This window comes from Pseudophryne corroboree, chromosome 2, assembly GCF_028390025.1.
Source record: "Pseudophryne corroboree isolate aPseCor3 chromosome 2, aPseCor3.hap2, whole genome shotgun sequence".
NCBI classification, from domain to species: domain Eukaryota; kingdom Metazoa; phylum Chordata; class Amphibia; order Anura; family Myobatrachidae; genus Pseudophryne; species Pseudophryne corroboree.
Window position 1 is genome coordinate 127,690,570 of NC_086445.1, and position 20,440 is coordinate 127,711,009.

Consider the following 20,440-nt stretch of genomic DNA (forward strand, 5'->3'; position numbering starts at 1 on the left):
TTCCTCTAATGTTCCTAAATCTGTTTTATCTTCCCCATCATGGCCATTTACTTCAAAGACAGAATTAAGTAAAAGTTTTCTCTGATCCCTATAACCAAGCATGGTTCGCTAGTTTCTAATGGGTACACAATAGAATACAAGTTTGAAAAAAACAGCGCCCCAACTCAAAAGTGCAGCAATAGTGGTCCAGGTGATCCCACTCACCAGAAACGTTCAAGACAATAACAACAAGTGTGGACTACTCTGGGGAGCATAAAAACCCAGAGCAGTTAAGTCTACCATACACCTTGAAAAAGGCTCCCTTGAGAGCAGAAACGCGTTGGTGATCTGATTGGGGAGACTGCACTGAGCCGGTATTTGATCTCTTGGGTACTGCAGATCCTGAGACCGACACAGCACCTGGAAGGAACGAGGGGAATCCTTGGTATATTAACATGCTGTTTAGGGTGGACATTTCATGACACCCCACGAAATCCGGTACGCATTCTAGCCCAATCCTTGGTGGATTGCTGTATATGTATTTAATTTTGTTTATTTTTTCCTTTGTGGGAAATACCGATTTTACATATAAATTTTAAAAAATTCCTTGAATAAAAACAATATTACTCTATATTCTCCTTTCTTTTCCGTTTTTGGGGTCCACATGAAATTGGTTTCCCATTTGGAGAAAGGAGAGACTAAGAGAACAAGAAATTGGACATCTGAGGTTGAAGTCCGCTCGGTGAAATTATATTTGGACTATACTACTATAATATCCCAGTAAATAAAGGGGAGAGTGGAACATTGAGGTTATTTTTATTTTTATATCTGTTAACCCCGTTTTTTACCCGGTTATCAAGAGGGTGCGCAAGGTAGTCCACACTTGTTGTTATTGTCTTGAACGTTTCTGGTGAGTGGGATCACCTGGACCACTATTGCTGCACTTTTGAGTTGGGGCGATGTATCTTGGTGTGAATCCAAGAAGTCTCCTGCGGTGGAGTTTAAATTAGGATGTCTTCTCCTATTTCTACAGGCAGGTGTGGATGCTAGATTGAGATTAGGATCTATCAAGGTTCAGATTTCAGCCTTGTTAGTTTTCTTTCAGAAACAATTGACTTCTCTTCCTGAGGTCCAGACGTTCGTGAAAGGGGTTCTGCGCATCCAACCTCCCTTTGTGCCTCCTGCGGCGCCATGGGATCTTAATGTGGTGTTGCAGTTCCTTAAATCGGACTGTTTTGAGCCTCTGCAAGAGGTGGAGTTAACGTTCTCACTTGAAAAGTGGTCATGCTGTTGGCCTTGGCTTCAGGCAGATGAGTGTCTGAGTTAGTAGCTCTGTCACGGAGTCCTTATTTGATATTTCATGGAGGTAAGGCTGAACTGAGAACACGTCAGCACTTTCTTCCGAAGGTTATGTCTTCTTTTTATATCAACCAACCAATGGTGGTGCCAGTACCTTCTGACACCTCTGCCGTCTCAAGGTCCTTGGATGTCGTCAGAGCGCTGAGGACTTATGTTGCAAGAACTGCTCGGATAAGGAAAACAGAATCTCTGTTTGTCCCCTATGACCCCAACAAGATTGGAGGTCCTGCTTCTAAGCAGACTATTGCGCGCTGGATCAGGGGTACCATTCAGCACGCTCATTCCACGGCAGGATTGCCGTTACCGATTTCGGTAAAAGCCCACTATACAAGAAAAGTGAGTTCGTCCTGGGCGGCTGCCCGGGGGGTCTTGGCTTTGCAAATCTACCAAGCTGCTACTTGGTTGGGTGCAAACACATTTGCTAAGTTTTATAAGTTTGACACCTTGGCTGCTGACGACATTCAATTTGGTCAGTCAGTTCTGCAGGAACATTAGCACTTTCCCGCCCGTACTGAAAGCTTTGGTATATCCCCATGGTACTATAATGGACCCCAGCATCCTCTAGGACGTAAGAGGAAAATACGATTTTAATTACCTGCCGTTAAATCCTTTTCTCGTAGTCCGTAGAGGATGCTGGTCGCCCGCCCAGTGCTCATTTTTCCTGCTGATTACGTTTATCTTTTTGCACATTGTTTCATGTGTTCAGTTGTTAACAGCTGTTGCGTTATTCATGCTGGTTGGCATGACTTATGTTAAAAGCCATGTTAGCCGACATGTTGTTTATGGATGGTGTGAACTGGTGTGAATCTCGCCACAAGTTTAATAGTAATTCCTCTCTCGAGAATGTCTGTCTCCTCAGGCACAGTTCCTATGCTGAGGTCCGGAGGAGGGGCATAGAGGGAGGAGCCAGTTCACACTGTTGAAAAGTCTTAAAGTTCCGAAGGCTCCTGCGGAACAGTCTATACCCCATGGTACTAAAATGGACCCCAGCATCCTCTACGGACTACGAGAAAAGGATTTATCGGCAGGTAATTTAAAATCCTATTTTCCTAGCTCATACAACACGTGGAGCGTATATTTAGATTTATGAAGAAATATTAGGTCACAGGAAACTTGGGGACAACAAAATATGTTCACACAGTTTAACATATGACTGATTGGACAAATAGGTTTATAGAAATGTCTATCCAGCTATGTTATATACTGTAGACAGGGGTCTTTTCAGTTAGGGCAGAGGTTCCCAAACTGTGTGCCGTGGCTCCCTGGGGTGCCTCGGGACACTTGCAGGGGTGCCCTGGGTTGGTGGTCCAGGACCAATTCAAATTATTCATGGTCAATATAATAGGTAAAACCAGGGCTGGTGGCTGCCAGTCATAAAATATGTGGCCAAACAGAAGCAAATCTTGTCCCTCACCACACAACTGACCCTAAGGATGACATATAAACGCGATCTACTTAATGTAATATTTCTTTCTAAATTTCTCAATAAGAAATGTTTGGCCTAGGGGTGCCGTGAAAAAAAATTCTGATATTCTAGGGCGCCGTGATTCAAAAAAGTTTGGAAACCGAGTCAGGGGCAATGTGCCATTGCAATGGCTATTGAACTCCTTCTGCAAGTGCACATTTCATTGCCTCTAAATATTTCCAATTTTGCCCCTAAATTGTCTGGTATAGCTCACAGCCCATAGAATGTTCAGTGTTGCGACTACTGTATGTATCCCTGATGTATGCACGCCATTGCATTTAATTGAATTGACCCTTATGAGCATTGTGCAGACTTTGTGACATTGAGATCAATAGAGAGAGGGGAAAATCACTATGGACCTTCTGTTACCCAGTACAGGACAAGTGCAGGGGCAGCTAACCCTGGTCCTCGGGAGCTACCAACAGTTCATGTTTTCCGGGCCACCTGTGGATCTGTAGTATGTGATGGTTAGGAATGACTACACCTGTGCACCAGCTAGGTGGTCAGGAAAACGTGAACGGTTAGTAGCTCTCGAGGACCGGGTTGGCTACCCCTTAACATATATCTAATATTGAGAACTATGGTTGGTGAACAGATAGGCTTCACTTTATTACTTTAGTTATAAAACCGTTTTTGTGTTAAAGGACCATTGTTACAAATCCTGCTCCAAAGAAAATAATATTTTCTATTTTTCGATCAACTTCTGGGCAAAGTGGAGTCATTAAAATCTCCAATATACCTTTTTTATTTATTTTTTTAATTGCGCTTTTTCTTATAATACAGAACGGAATACAAACATTATATTTGGCATACAGTGAATCTAGCTGGGGAAACTCTTCAGTAATGCAAGATGATAACTACTTTACAGAAAGAATAGTGGATTCTGGAAACCTTTCCAGCCGAGTTGACGTAAAAGGAATTTAAAAACATTGGAGGTGATTCAATTGTTTTTTTGCACCTGATCTCCTGTCTGAAGTGACGGGAGATCATAGGGTGCTTTTGGAATGTTTTTTTTCTTTTGCGCAGGTCATGCCCAAGTAGACCGGGTTTAGTCGCATAAAGTAGCTAAATCAGTTTGAACTAATGGACGTGATGCGAAAAAGTGCTGTGACACCCCCAAAACAGCTGTCAATCTGCATATTTCACCTTAACACCCGAGGAGGCTGCAAGCTGAAATGTGTGCACCTGCGTCTATTCGCGCTAGTGAACGGAGCAACAATTGAATTGCTAGGTCAGGCCCACTGAGTTTGAATGCATGACCTTATTGCAAATAAAACCAATATTGACCAAAATGGGACATCTAGATGGTTGAATTCGTATTTTCTTCTGCTATCCATGTTTTTGTTTCCGATCCTAGCAAAATAAATCTCTGGTTATACGGCGTGCACATTTTTGTATTGTATGTGTTTGCTCATCTAGAACCACTGTTGATTATCTAAGTTTCCTTTTATATTAATCATAGCTGTCCCCTAGCTTCAAATGCATTCACCTGAAAGTTCCATCAATGGAAGGGAAAATTCACAAATGAATGGAAATAACCTTTCCCATGTCCCGTCTCATTGACAAATGTGTTTTTGCTTCTTTCAGCACATAATCAAATTTCACAGAGCTTCTAAAGCCAACAAGAAACCAGTGCAGTTACCTCGAGGAATGGTGAAGTCACTTCTGTATCAGATTCTAGATGGCATTCACTACTTGCATGCCAACTGGGTGTTGCATAGAGATTTGGTAAGTCGGTCACTGTGCAGACATCGCAAACCTTTTCTATTTAAAGGCGAGCCACAATGGATAAACTCTGTTTAGAAGAACTGTAATCAAATGGCAGAACTCTGCTAATCCACTGGGTGACTGCAAGTTGAGCAGGAACATGCATTGAGAAAGTGTTCTTACATTTATATACCCATAAGCACAGTTGCTGAGAATAGATCTAATTTTCCTTTCTTCATGTTTAACATTTAGAAAGTGTTCTATTACCCTAGGTTGTTCCGAGCTTCCATCCTGTGTAGAGTACTAGAATGCCTGCTGAATTTGTCTTGTTTCTTTTTATATGCACACACGGGGAAAATTTAAAATTTACCTAAATAATCCTTTCTGCAGGAAGTGACTTGTGTATTCGCCTGTGATGTTCTGACTTGAGTAGAAAGGTGTTAATTCAGTGTGACACAATATTTGGATAAGACTGAGGTTTAAGTACACACGAAAAATTGCAGTTGATCTGATATTTAAGTCCTTGAATTTGAAATCTTCTATTTATTTTTGGGATGGTCAAGTATGGAAAAATATTCTTGTGCAAGCTTAGGCAAGCCTCCTTTATGTTATCTGTCTTAGTCTGGGACCACTGTAAGCAGTGATAAAAATGTGCAATCGGAGTCTGCGTAATCAAATTCAGTGGTGCCTTGAAAATGGAAAGAGATGCTTAGATTTTACAGTAAACTGAATGGGATGTTATGTAGCCATGGATTTTACATGAATAGTATTTAGAACTCTACAATAAATGATCAGAGGCATTTGAAATGTATTTGCCTACAGTGCCCTTTGCGGCATTTGACGCAGTTCCTACCATTTTGTACGGTCCTTTCACACCCTCAATAAGTTGATTTTAATGAGCTCTTATGTAAATATGATTTTTTTTTACATTTTATTGCCTTTTCTACTACTTTTCATACATGGCTCTACAATGCTTTTTGTTGTGATCAATGCTCTGGCCACACGCTGGTCTAGTCTGTGAGCATTCTAATGCTCTGGCCACACGCTGGTCTAGTCTGTGAGCATTCTAATGCTCTGGCCACACTCTGGTCTAGTCTGTGAGCATTCTAAAGGCCCATACACATTAGACGATGTCGCTCTGTGAGCGACATCGTCTAACGTTTCCCCCTCCCGGGCCGGCCGGTCGGCGGCCGCCTGTACGCACTGAGCGATATGACCGCTCATATCGCTCAGTGACGTCACGCCCCCGCCAGCCCTGCATGACAGTCCACATCCTTCATGCATGCCCTACCGACGATCGTTGCCGACCCGCTGGGCCGCGCATCGGTCGTCGCTGGCGGCATACACACTTAACGATAAAATGAGCGACGTCGCTCAAGGAGGGGGGAAATGAGCGACGTCGCTCATTATATCGTTAAGTGTGTATGGACCTTAATGCTCTGGCCACACTCTGGTCTAGTCTGTGAGCATTCTAATGCTCTGGCCACACTCTGGTCTAGCCTGTGAGCATTCTAATGCTCTGGCCACACTCTGGTCTAGTCTGTGAGCATTCTAATGCTCTGGCCACACTCTGGTCTAGTCTGTGAGCATTCTAATGCTCTGGCCACACTCTATAATCAGGATCACACACCTGTAATGTGTGAAAAGTTGATGATTAATATGTGTGATCTGCCAGGTTCTCTACCAGGTAATGGTGTATAATAGTGGTCTTTATTACAAACCTTTTGATTCCCATGAGGAGCCTGATCACAGGCACACATATCAGAGTGTGCCTGCTAGAGCTGCTGCATGCATTAAGAAATAGGCTTATGTGTGCGCGTCTGTGTTCTGACCATTGATATCCTGCACCTCATGCATCCTGACTGGATATGAAGGATTACTTTTGATACGAGTAAATGCAGAATGTTAAGAGGGAGTGAATGACTATGGGGGAGATTTATCAAAGCTTGGACAGAGATAAAGTACCAGCCAATCAGCTCCTACCTGTCATTTTACAGGCTGTCTTGGTACTTTATCTCACACTTTACCTCTCTCCAAGCTTTGATAAATCTTCCTCTTTGCGACTGTTTACACCTGAACTCGGCTATATAAATGAGTAACCATACCACTTGGGTATATTGAGTCCATGGGGGGTATTCAAATGTTTGAAAAGTCAGTTGGGAGTCTGTTTTTTCCAATCTAATCGACAGGAAATACCAGACATCCAACCGACCTTTCAAACATTTGAATTCCACCCCATGGATCGAGTAGAGCTTTAGTAACAGGACAAAAGGCAAGTTACTTGTGGAAACATTGGCCATAACTCTCTTGTCAGCAAACCTTAATACCAGAGTAATATCGCCATGATCAAAAAAAGAACAGCTGGCCCACCAGTAATCGTGCTGGTACCAGTGTGTCTAGAGCAGCGGCATAGTTGGTGTGCCTTGCATTTAACCCCATTGTCCTAAGTGTCGTGTCGAACGGGAGTAACAGGCAAACTAAATTGTTCTGTGTACGAGTTATAGCTGTGGGACTACAGCACTATATCCTGCTCCCAAAGGAAACCTAGGACTTAAATAACAGAAATCTATTCATCTGAAAAGACAGATGTTAACCCCTTGCATGCCAGATCTAGTTTACACCAGTGTCTGCTATATGACCGCCACCAATCTCCATGTTTAGATACTGTTGAGCCCTACAGTGTATTGATGCTAATGCAAGGCCTTATAGCAACCATCCTGCACTAGGCGGCCAATGGGAGGCTTCTACTTTTTCATTTACAAACTTAGTTTGCTCTAAGACGGTAGTCTGGTCTTAAGGGCCCCATACACTTATGTGACCACATGTCGCAGGCGATCACCCCGGCAGCCTCCCGGGGGCGTGATCGCCCTAGATACATTGTATGCTGTCCTTTTGCATACGCTGTATCTTGGGCGATCCCAGCCATGCCCCCAGGTTGGACCTGATTGAATGTGCAGCACATTCATTCTGGAGGATCCGAACCAATGCTCACGGGAACGCGGATCGGAAACCCCTCCAAAATGCCCAATTTCATCTGATATATCGGGCCGAATGACCGAAATCGGGCATTATCGCTCTAGTGTATGGGGCCCTTTAGTATGCAGATTAACTCATGTTACCATTTACTGTCTTATTTCCCTGCACTGTCCCTGCCTGGGTGCTGCTGTATCCATACATTTGTGGCAGTAGGACTTCATCAGCCATACTTCAGAGGCATCGGTCTGTTACTAGGGCTTCATCATAGAATGTTAAGAAAGCAATCACGTTGTGCTGTTTCTCTACCATGTGTCCCAGTTAGAAGTGTACTATCAATGGCTCCCCACTGTCACTTGATTATAGCCGCACAGGCTGATCTGCCCGTGTGCTTTGCATCGCTGCGGGAACATCAGGGCCTGTGGTGCAATCCTGTTGCTTTAATCAGCGTCTCTGCTTGTTAAGCGTAGGCACCCTTTGCTTATTAAGTCCTGACCACCCAGATGGACAAACTCCTGACCCCTTTTGTTTTAGTTCCACAAAGATGTTGTACAGCATATGTGTACTTTAATTTTATCCGTTGTCTCGAAATACTTTTATTTTTTTATTTAATAGAAGTGTATTTAAAATACAGACCTTCTGTCTGTGGAAATTAACCCGAGGACATGGAAATGTTTTTAAATACACTAAGTGGTGGTTTTACGTGCCACGTAAACAAAGGGTAGCCAGACTGGGCTTACTGTGTGCGTGTATTATGTAGCTGGGATGTACAGACTGCTCATCAGCCTATTTATATGCATGGGAAGCTGGCGACTGTAACGGGATTATCAGGGCAATGACTTCATCTCATATAGTGAGAATTAATGATGGTTTTGCTGGGCAAGGTGCATGTTATCTGAGGCTATTGAGAACCATGCTCTATATTTAGATTGAGGAGTCGCCGTAATGCAGGACTTTCAGATGTCTCTTGTAAACCATTTTATTGGTGACTTATTTTGCCCTGATTTGCCCTGGATTTTACTTTTAAATAAAAGTTTCCGGTTTATCCTGTTTCCAGCTTGTTCAAGCCGCATTTTGTTTAATGTGGTAGACTGAAGCTCACCACCACCTTGTTGGACATTGTAATACAGAAAATGATGATTTTCATAGTGATTTGTAACCCCTTCACTGACTGTCCTCTTATGTCACTTGGACGGTCACATTCTGACATCAGTATCTGTATTTATTTATGCCTCACCTGCACAAATTATACTTTGTTTTTTAATTTATTTTTATTGTAAAGACTCTTCTGAAAATACCATTAGCTTACTTATTTCTCCTCAAAAGGCAATTATTGAAATCACACGTAAGTGAATTAAAAGAAACGAAGAAATACATTGTGGTTCTTGCTTTTCCATGAATCCAACCTATCCAAAACAGGAAAATTGGAAATGCTGTACGTATGAATGACGTCTGCATCGCCGAGACAGAGACCAGCCTTTTATGAACACTGCCATTTTACTTCCTGGTGTCTTCATATGTGTTTTCAGATTCCCCAGCTGGTTGAACTTCTTGTCATAGTGGGAACATGCTGGAGTCGTGGACCTCCAGGTGCAGCAGGGGAATTTTGACCGAGAAATGTAGCTTGGGGAGAACACTGGATAACTTTGATAATCACTAGACTTTTTCTTTTAGTATGGGGCAGAGTTCTGGCACTTCGCTGTGAGAAGAACAAATGTCGGAACTTGAGAGTTAAGTGACAGGGTTGCTCATTCATAAATGGCATGAGAAGGTTAAATTCTAAAAAGCAGTAAGGAAATATGTTTACATACTGGACAAACCACACCTAAAATGTGACCTAATTAGTATGTGTTAAACATAGGTTAATACAAATTTGCCTAGCGTGCGTCTCTTTTGGCAGGAAGAGGATGAAGCGTACAGTCGTAGCCAAAAATATTGGCGTCCTCACTCTCTTTTTATTCAAGTAACATAGTACCATTTCCTCTAAAGAGAAGTTGAGATTAATGACTATTTTTTCTTTTCTCTCCACGGGGTCGATTCAATTCGGCAACAGTTGAATAGCGCTGGGAGTTTGCTCCCGGCGCTATTCAATACAGCGACGACTGACCTTCAATTGTCGGGAATTCTTCTCTCATCCCCGGGGGATGAGAGAAGAAACCCGACAAAAGTGCTGCCGCAAGGCTGATTCTGTCGGGAATCGGCATCGCCGCAGGTAGTTAAGTCGGAGAATGCCCGTTCTCCCGACAAAACTACCTGTTAAGTCGGCGAGAACGAGCCATTGCCGACTTAACTGGAGCTGAATTGAATAGCGTTGGGAGCTAATTCCCGGCGCTATTCAACTGTTGACGAATTAAATCGACCCCCACATTTGTTAGTTTATTAACCAATGTCTTATATTTCGACTTCAATACTCGACATCCTATTAAAACAGAAAATTATGGCATTAATAGGATGTCCAAATTATTGATGCCTAATATTTGGTAGCACAACCTTGGGTCACAATAACTGCATTCAGTCCTATAGCTATAGATGGTGTTCCTGCACTTCTCTACTGGCAGGTTGGCCCAGCTGCTCCTGTTCTCTTAGTAGAATGTCTTCTCCCAAATGTGTGTCTGTAAACATGGGGATAAGGTGTTTACCAAAAGCTCGAATTTGGCCTCCTCTGTCCATTGGACCTTGTCTCAGTGCTACATTGTAGCACTTCGTATACAGATTCAGAAACTCCAATTCACACAGATGTGTCCCCCGGTGCACGCTAGTCACATCATGTTGTGATTTAGGGGTCTATTCAATTGATGTCGTATCCTTTCCAACAAAACATGTGGATCCGTGGCTAATCCGCCGATCCACGTGTTTTCCGACAAGTCGGAATTTCTGACTCGTTGGATAAACGGCAGTTTGAATGAATAGGTCGAAATCTGGTTTCGACCTTAAATTGTTGGAAACTGAAATTTTTCCAACAAGCCGGGAATTCCGACTTGAATTGAATAGACCCCTAAGATGCATTTTTGGTATAAAAGACTCCCGACGCTCGCAGAGTCTCTCTGGAACTGGCGCACTGAGAAGGGCTGTTCGGCGTGGCTGCATCAGTGCTTTATGAGGACACATCTGTATGATGGAAAATGGAACATCAAGGTTTCTGGAGATGATTTGTAGCCTTAATGTCCATGAATGGCTACAGTCCTCTGAGATCCTAAAGTCCCCTACACACGGGGGAGATGTGTGCTGAGCGGTCTAGCACGGACCGCGCCGCACACATCTGTCCCCCCCCGCTCAGCACACCGTGCAATGTGTGCTGAGCGAGGGGGGGGAACGACACGGTGGGGGGGGGCTCTCACTTCACAGAGCAGTGAAATGAGCGATCTACTAGATTTGGCATGCATGCCAAATCTAGAGTCAGCGATAGCGCGTCGCTATCGCTATGGGCATATACACGGTGAGATCCGTGCTTAATTTCTAAGCAATCTAGTCTGGTTGCTTAGAATTTAAGCATGGATCTCTCTGTGTTCTGTCTTTCTTCTCTCCTTCTCCCGCATAGTGAAACAAAACAGGAGAATGAGCCCTTTTCTCAACTCATTGGCTGTATATCATCGTCTGCAAAATGCAGGCACTGGTGACTTTCCGATATTTTTTTTATTTTTTATTTTTGTTTCTTTTTTCCCCCCATCTGTTATGGCTAAGTCTGTCCATTTTTATTTTAAACCAAAGGAATACATTTTTGGATACCAAAATATTTGTTTCATGTCAACAATTTTCTATAAAGAATGGCGCATTATTAGAAAAACCTGTAGAGGCGCCTATGTTTTTGGCTACGGCTGTAGGAATCTGGAATAGGGTAAGCATGGCTAAGATAACTCTTTATCGGAGTAGAAAATGTTAGTTCAGGTGACTGTGCCCTTGAAGCGGTGTTTATACTGTATTGTTTGGAGTCCTAGCACAGTCTGCCCTCTCCAGAAATCCTGGTAACAGGAGTGTTTCCTTTTACATGTAGATGTGCTCCAGGCAATTAAACCTCCCCTACGCGTACAGTGGGGATTTCTTACATAATAGTGTCCGCAGTGCCGTCTCGATTTTGCTTGGAAAGCCTCTTGGATTCCTGTGGTACAGTAATTTGTTGCAGAATTCTTAGAAAACTGGATTGTTTGGTGTGATGGGAACCTCCAGAATACCAGCTGTAGCATATTAGGAGAAGTAGCGGGGGCATTGCAATCACTGTGCTTTGTACCAAGCTGTAATGAATGGCCATTGCTGTAGCATTCCCACTGTCCTGTGACTCGTACTTTGATGCGTTTCACCATTCATTCGTTTTCTTTTCTGGTTTTCTCTTACACTCGTGCTCCATACTGTTGTTTCTTGGCATAAATTGGACCCATATTCCCTGACCTAGAGACTGTTATAGTAAGATTAAAGAGTTTATGTATAGTGGGATCTCTTAATGCTAAACCTGTTATCCATATAGTTCTAAAGACCAGGAAGTAAGCTATAAATAATTGCCTCAGCCTTTGACTGTGTCGTACAGACAGGATAGCGGTAAGTTTAGTGTAGCTTTATGTGACTCGTGACAGTCCAATTAGAGGAGTGTGAGGAAAGCAGGTGTGTGTAATATGCTTTATTTACTAGGGCATGAAATACTGAGATTTCCCCTCAGACATAATCGGGGCAGTTGGGAGGTGCTGTTTGCTTTAACAAAGCAGCAGTGGAAAGCCTGTATTATGCTTACGTCTGGATTTTCATTTTAGGCTTTATGTATGAAAACTCTATTTGGGGGGTTTATTTGTCTTTTGGCATCTGTGATTGTTCTCATTGGCTTCAGATGCATCACAGCAGCCAGCACTTATCTAATGATTAAAGTCAGGCAGCTCTGGGGCACTTGCCGCAAGTTTATGACTTTGAAGTATAAAAAACAAAAACACAACTCGGTTTCCTATAACCCTGCTCTAATTTTTAATTTTATTATACGAACATACATGATTTTATGCAAACCTACAATCCTATATTTTCCCCGCATGTCCAAAACATATCGCCCTTTATGTAATACCACATACTCCATCATAATTTGTTTGAGCTTATCTTTCGCGTGCGCGCTCTCACACACACAGACACGACTGGTTTTGGCAGTTGTGTGGCAACACATTGTGCCAACTGTTACAAAATGGTCCCTGTTATGAAATAGTTCTGCGCGAGATGATGTAGGGTGCAACAGATACCGAATAGGAGGAAAACATTGTAATGTTAATATTGTTTAACAGATCATCTTTGGGAGGATTGATGTCAGGTCCTGAGAATTATGTAGTAGTATTTTTTCTTTCTCTGACGTCCTAGTGGATGCTGGGGTCTCCGTAAGGACCATGGGGAATAGCGGCTCCGCAGGAGACTGGGCACAGCTAAGAAAGATTTAGGACTACCTGGTGTGCACTGGCTCCTCCCACTATGACCCTCCTCCAGACTTCAGTTAGAATCCTGTGCCCGGCTGAGCTGGATGCACACTAGGGGCTCTCCTGAGCTCCTAGAGAGAAAGTATATTTTAGGTTTTTTATTTTACAGTGAGATCTGCTGGCAACAGACTCACTGCAGCGAGGGACTAAGGGGAGAAGAAGCGAACCTACCTAACTGGTGGTAGCTTGGGCTTCTTAGGCTACTGGACACCATTAGCTCCAGAGGGATCGACCGCATGGAACCGGCCATTGGTGTTCGTTCCCGGAGCCGCGCCGCCGGCCCCCTTACAGAGCCAGAAGCAAGAAGAATCCGGAAAATCGGCGGCAGAAGACATCAGTCTTCACCAAGGTAGCGCACAGCACTGCAGCTGTGCGCCATTGCTCCTCATACACACTTCACACTCCGGTCACTGAGGGTGCAGGGCGCTGGGGGGGTGCCCTGAGCAGCAATAAAAACACCTTGGCTGGCAAATATATCACAATATATAGCCCCAGAGGCTATATTTCTCTTACGTCCTAGTGGATGCTGGGAACTCCGTAAGGACCATGGGGAATAGCGGCTCCGCAGGAGACAGGGCACATCTAAAGAAAGCTTTAGGATCACCTGGTGTGCACTGGCTCCTCCCCCTATGACCCTCCTCCAAGCCTCAGTTAGATTTCTGTGCCCGACGAGAAGGGTGCAATCTAGGTGGCTCTCCTAAAGAGCTGCTTAGAGTAAAAGTTTTGTTAGGTTTTTTTATTTTCAGTGAGTCCTGCTGGCAACAGGCTCACTGCATCGAGGGACTTAGGGGAGAGAAGTGAACTCACCTGCGTGCAGGATGGATTGGCTTCTTAGGCTACTGGACACCATTAGCTCCAGAGGGAGTCGGAACACAGGTCTCACCCTGGGGTTCGTCCCGGAGCCGCGCCGCCGACCCCCTTGCAGATGCCGAAAAGTGAAGAGGTCCAGAAACCGGCGGCAGAAGACTTTTCAGTCTTCATAAGGTAGCGCACAGCTCTGCAGCTGTGCGCCATTGTTGTCAGCACACTTCATAGCAGCGGTCACTGAGGGTGCAGGGCGCTGGGGGGGGCGCCCTGGGCAGCAATGATAGTACCTTATTCTGGCTAAAAATACATCACATATAGCCCCTGGGGGCTATATGGATGTATTTAACCCCTGCCAGGTCTCAGAAAAACGGGAGAAGAAGCCCGCCGAAAAGGGGGCGGGGCCTATTCTCCTCAGCACACAGCGCCATTTTCCCTCACAGAAATGCTGGTGGGAAGGCTCCCAGGCTCTCCCCTGCACTGCACTACAGAAACAGGGTTAAAACAGAGAGGGGGGGCACTTATTTGGCGATATGACTATATATATTTCTCTATCGTCCTAGTGGATGCTGGGGTTCCTGAAAGGACCATGGGGAATAGCGGCTCCGCAGGAGACAGGGCACAAAAAGTAAAGCTTTTCCAGATCAGGTGGTGTGCACTGGCTCCTCCCCCTATGACCCTCCTCCAGACTCCAGTTAGATTTTTGTGCCCGGCCGAGAAGGGTGCAATCTAGGTGGCTCTCCTAAAGAGCTGCTTAGAAAAAGTTTAGCTTAGGTTTTTTATTTTACAGTGAGTCCTGCTGGCAACAGGATCACTGCAACGAGGGACTGAGGGGAGAAGAAGTGAACTCACCTGCGTGCAGGATGGATTGGCTTCTTGGCTACTGGACATCAGCTCCAGAGGGACGATCACAGGTACAGCCTGGATGGTCACCGGAGCCGCGCCGCCGGCCCCCTTGCAGATGCTGAAGTCAGAAGAGGTCCAGAATCGGCGGCTGAAGACTCCTGCAGTCTTCTAAAGGTAGCGCACAGCACTGCAGCTGTGCGCCATTTTCCTCTCAGCACACTTCACACGCAGTCACTGAGGGTGCAGGGCGCTGGGGGGGGGTGCCCTGGGAGGCAAATGTAACCTATATAAAGGCTAAAAATACCTCACATATAGCCCCCAGAGGCTATATGGAGATATTTAACCCCTGCCTGGATTCACTAAATAGCGGGAGACGAGCCCGCCGGAAAAGGGGCGGGGCCTATCTCCTCAGCACACGGCGCCATTTCCTCTCACAGCTCCGCTGGTCAGGACGGCTCCCAGGTCTCTCCCCTGCACTGCACTACAGAAACAGGGTAAAACAGAGAGGGGGGGCAAATTTATGGCGATATTTTGATATATATAAAGCAGCTATAAGGGAGCACTTATTATAAGGCTATCCCTGTTATATATATATATAGCGCTTTTGGTGTGTGCTGGCAAACTCTCCCTCTGTCTCCCCAAAGGGCTAGTGGGTCCTGTCTTCGTTAGGAGCATTCCCTGTGTGTCTGCTGTGTGTCGGTACGTGTGTGTCGACATGTATGAGGACGATATTGGTGTGGAGGCGGAGCAATTGCCAAATATGAGGATGTCACCCCCTAGGGAGTCGACACCAGAATGGATGCCTTTATTTATGGAACTACGGGATAGTGTCAACACGCTAAAGCAGTCGTTTGACGACATGAGACGGCCGGACAATCAATTAGTGCCTGTCCAGGCGACTCAAACACCGTCAGGGGCTGTGAAACGCCCTTTGCCTCAGTCGGTCGACACAGACCCAGACACAGGCACTGACTCCAGTGGTGACGGTGACGAATCAACCGTATTTTCCAGTAGGGCCACACGTTATATGATTTTGGCAATGAAGGAGGCGTTACATTTAGCTGATACTACAGGTACCACTAAACAGGGTATTATGTGGGGTGTGAAAAAACTACCTATAGTTTTTCCTGAATCAGAAGAATTAAATGACGTGTGTAATGAAGCGTGGGTTGCCCCTGATAAAAAGCTGATAATTTCAAAGAAATTATTGGCATTATACCCTTTCCCGCCAGAGGTTAGGGAGCGCTGGGAAACACCTCCTAGGGTGGACAAGGCGCTAACACGCTTATCTAAACAAGTGGCGTTACCCTCTCCTGAGACGGCCGCACTTAAAGATCCATCAGATAGGAGGATGGAAAATATCCAAAAAAGTATATACACACATGCAGGTGTTATACTACGACCAGCTATAGCGACTGCCTGGATGTGCAGTGCTGGGGTAGTTTGGTCAGAGTCCCTGATTGAAAATATTGATACCCTGGACAGGGACAATATTTTACTGTCGTTAGAACAAATAAAGGATGCATTTCTTTATATGCGTGATGCACAGAGGGATATCTGCACACTGGCATCACGGGTAAGTGCTATGTCCATTTCGGCCAGAAGAGCTTTATGGACGCGACAGTGGACAGGCGATGCGGATTCAAAACGACATATGGAAGTTTTGCCGTATAAAGGGGAGGAGTTATTTGGAGTCGGTCTATCAGATTTGGTGGCCACGGCTACAGCCGGGAAATCCACCTTTCTACCTCAAGTCACTCCCCAACAGAAAAAGGCACCGACTTTTCAACCGCAGCCCTTTCGTTCCTTTAAAAATAAGAGAGCAAAGGGCTATTCATATCTGCCACGAGGCAGAGGTCGAGGGAAGAGACAGCAACAGGCAGCTCCTTCCCAGGAACAGAAGCCTTCCCAGGCTTCTACAAAAGCCTCAGCATGACGCTGGGGCTTCTCAAGCGGACTCGGGGACGGTGGGTGGTCGTCTCAAAAATTACAGCGCGCAGTGGGCTCACTCGCAGGTAGATCCCTGGATCCTGCAGATAATATCTCAGGGGTACAGGTTGGAATTAGAGACAGATCCACCTCGCCGTTTCCTGAAGTCTGCTTTACCAACGTCCCCCTCCGAAAGGGAGACGGTTTTGGAAGCCATTCACAAGCTGTACTCTCAGCAGGTGATAGTCAAGGTACCTCTTCTACAACAAGGGAAGGGGTATTATTCCACTCTTTTTGTGGTACCGAAGCCGGATGGCTCGGTAAGGCCTATTCTAAATCTGAAGTCCTTGAACCTGTACATAAAGAAGTTCAAGTTCAAGATGGAGTCACTCAGAGCAGTGATAGCGAACCTGGAAGAGGGGGACTTTATGGTATCCTTGGACATCAAGGATGCGTATCTCCACGTTCCAATTTACCCCTCACACCAGGGGTACCTCAGGTTCGTTGTACAAAACTGTCACTATCAGTTTCAGACGCTGCCGTTCGGATTGTCCACGGCACCTCGGGTCTTTACAAAGGTAATGGCCGAGATGATGATTCTTCTTCGAAGAAAAGGCATATTAATTATCCCATACTTGGACGATCTCCTAATAAGGGCAAGGTCCAGAGAACAGCTAGAGATGGGATTAGCACTGTCGCAAGAAGTGCTAAAACAGCACGGGTGGATTCTGAATATTCCAAAATCCCAGTTAATGCCGACAACTCGTCTGCTGTTCCTAGGGATGATTCTGGACACGGTTCAGAAAAAGGTTTTTCTCCCGGAGGAAAAAGCCAAGGAGTTATCCGAGCTTGTCAGGAACCTCCTAAAACCAGGAAAGGTGTCTGTACATCAATGCACAAGAGTCCTGGGAAAAATGGTGGCTTCTTACGAAGCAATTCCATTCGGCAGATTCCACGCAAGAATTTTCCAAAGGGATCTGTTGGACAAATGGTCAGGGTCGCATCTTCAGATGCACCTGCGGATAACCCTGTCTCCAAGGACAAGGGTGTCTCTTCTGTGGTGGTTGCAGAGTGCTCATCTATTGGAGGGCCGCAGATTCGGCATACAGGATTGGATCCTGGTGACCACGGACGCCAGCCTGAGAGGCTGGGGAGCAGTCACACAAGGAAGAAACTTCCAGGGAGTATGGACGAGCCTGGAAACGTCTCTTCACATAAACATTCTGGAACTAAGAGCAATATACAATGCTCTAAGCCAGGCAGAACCTCTGCTTCAGGGAAAACCGGTGTTGATCCAGTCGGACAACATCACGGCAGTCGCCCATGTGAACAGACAGGGCGGCACAAGAAGCAGGAGTGCAATGGCAGAAGCTGCAAGGATTCTTCGCTGGGCAGAGAATCATGTGATAGCACTGTCAGCAGTGTTCATCCCGGGAGTGGACAACTGGGAAGCAGACTTCCTCAGCAGACACGATCTTCACCCGGGAGAGTGGGGACTTCATCCAGAAGTCTTCCACTTGCTGGTAACCCGTTGGGAAAGACCAATGGTGGACATGATGGCGTCTCGCCTCAACAAAAAACTGGACAGGTATTGCGCCAGGTCAAGAGATCCGCAGGCAATAGCTGTGGACGCGCTGGTAACGCCTTGGGTGTACCAGTCGGTGTATGTGTTTCCTCCTCTGCCTCTCATACCAAAAGTATTGAGAATTATACGGCAAAGAGGCGTAAGGACGATACTAGTGGTTCCGGATTGGCCAAGAAGGACTTGGTACCCGGAACTTCAAGAGATGATCACGGAAGATCCGTGGCCTCTACCTCTAAGGAGGGACTTGCTTCAGCAGGGTCCCTGTCTGTTTCAAGACTTACCGCGGCTGCGTTTGACGGCATGGCGGTTGAACGCCGGATCCTAAAGGAAAAAGGCATGCCGGAAGAAGTCATTCCTACTTTGATTAAAGCAAGGAAGGAAGTAACCGTGCAACATTATCACCGAATTTGGCGAAAATATGTTGCGTGGTGCGAAGATCGGAGTGCTCCGACGGAGGAATTTCAACTGGGTCGATTCCTACATTTCCTGCAATCAGGATTGTCTATGGGTCTCAAATTGGGATCTATTAAGGTTCAAATTTCGGCCCTGTCGATTTTCTTTCAAAAAGAATTGGCTTCAGTCCCTGAAGTCCAGACCTTTGTTAAGGGAGTGCTACATATACAGCCTCCTGTGGTGCCTCCAGTGGCACCGTGGGATCTCAATGTGGTTTTGGACTTTCTAAAATCTCATTGGTTTGAACCACTAAAGAAGGTGGATTTGAAATATCTCACATGGAAAGTGACCATGCTTCTAGCCCTGGCTTCGGCCAGGAGAGTGTCAGAACTGGCAGCTTTATCTTACAAAAGCCCATATCTGATTTTCCATTCGGACAGGGCAGAACTGCGGACTCGTCCGCATTTTCTCCCTAAGGTGGTGTCAGCATTTCATCTGAACCAGCCTATTGTAGTGCCTGCGGCTACAAGTGACTTGGAGGACTCCAAGTTACTGGACGTTGTCAGAGCATTAAAAATATATATTGCAAGGACAGCTGGAGTCAGAAAATCTGACTCGTTGTTTATATTGTATGCACCCAACAAGATGGGTGCTCCTGCGTCTAAGCAGACGATTGCTCGTTGGATCTGTAGCACAATCCAACTTGCACATTCTGTGGCAGGCCTGCCACAGCCTAAATCTGTAAAGGCCCACTCCACAAGGAAGGTGGGCTCATCTTGGGCGGCTGCCCGAGGGGTCTCGGCATTACAACTTTGCCGAGCAGCTACGTGGCCAGGGGAGAACACGTTTGTAAAATTTTACAAATTTGATACTCTGGCTAAGGAGGACCTGGAGTTCTCTCATTCGGTGCTGCAGAGTCATCCGCACTCTCCCGCCCGTTTGGGAGCTTTGGTATAATCCCCATGGTCCTTTCAGGAACCCCAGCATCCACTAGGACGATAGAGAAAATAAGATTTTACTTACCGATAAATCTATTTCTCGGAGTCCGTAGTGGATGCTGGGCGCCCATCCCAAGTGCGGATTATCTGCAATAATTGTACATAGTTATTGTTAACTAATTCGGGTTATTGTTGAAGGAAGCCATCTTTCAGAGGCTCCGCTGTTATCATACTGTTAACTGGGTTTAGATCACAAGTTGTACGGTGTGATTGGTGTGGCTGGTATGAGTCTTACCCGGGATTCAAAATCCTCCCTTATTGTGTACGCTCGTCCGGGCACAGTACCTAACTGGAGTCTGGAGGAGGGTCATAGGGGGAGGAGCCAGTGCACACCACCTGATCTGGAAAAGCTTTACTTTTTGTGCCCTGTCTCCTGCGGAGCCGCTATTCCCCATGGTCCTTTCAGGAACCCCAGCATCCACTACGGACTCCGAGAAATAGATTTATCGGTAAGTAAAATCTTATTTTTCTGTAGCTTTTGTTTTTATACTATATTATAGAAATAGTAATCGTTTTTCTCCGGAATGTTTGAACTTCACATGGCCATTTTGATGGAGCATTTATAGATGGATTTGACCTCTGGCACGTGTGTGGGATTGACCGATAACTGCAATGTGCCACTGTGTATACAGGTTGAGTCTCCCATATCCTAAATGCTTGGGGTATAGTGGGGCATTTGCGAACCCTAATGAGCTATCTTGGGGATAGGACCCATGTCTAAACACAATGCATTTATGCTTCATATACACTTTTATACACACCGCCTGACAGTAATTTTATACAATGTTTTTAATAGTTTTGTGCATAAACCAGTTTGTCTACGTTGAACCATCATAGAGCAAACATGTCACTATTTCAGTCACGCTCAAAAAATTCTGTATTTTGGATATTTATTTACTATTTCTTTAACGGTTTCTTATATAGCACAGCATTTTCTGTTGTGCTTTACAATTAGAACAGTAATAGA

At 45.3% G+C, this 20,440-nt stretch overlaps 1 protein-coding gene across 1 annotated transcript in view; it reads left to right on the forward strand.

Annotated features, from left to right (window-relative positions):
• CDK8 (cyclin dependent kinase 8) overlaps positions 1 to 20,440 on the forward strand; it is a 168,137-nt gene that overhangs the window by 57,631 nt on the left and 90,066 nt on the right. The window contains exon 4 of the mRNA XM_063951700.1: positions 4,391 to 4,531. Within this exon, the coding sequence (XP_063807770.1) occupies positions 4,391 to 4,531 (141 nt within the window). The remainder of the gene's footprint in view (positions 1 to 4,390; positions 4,532 to 20,440) is intronic.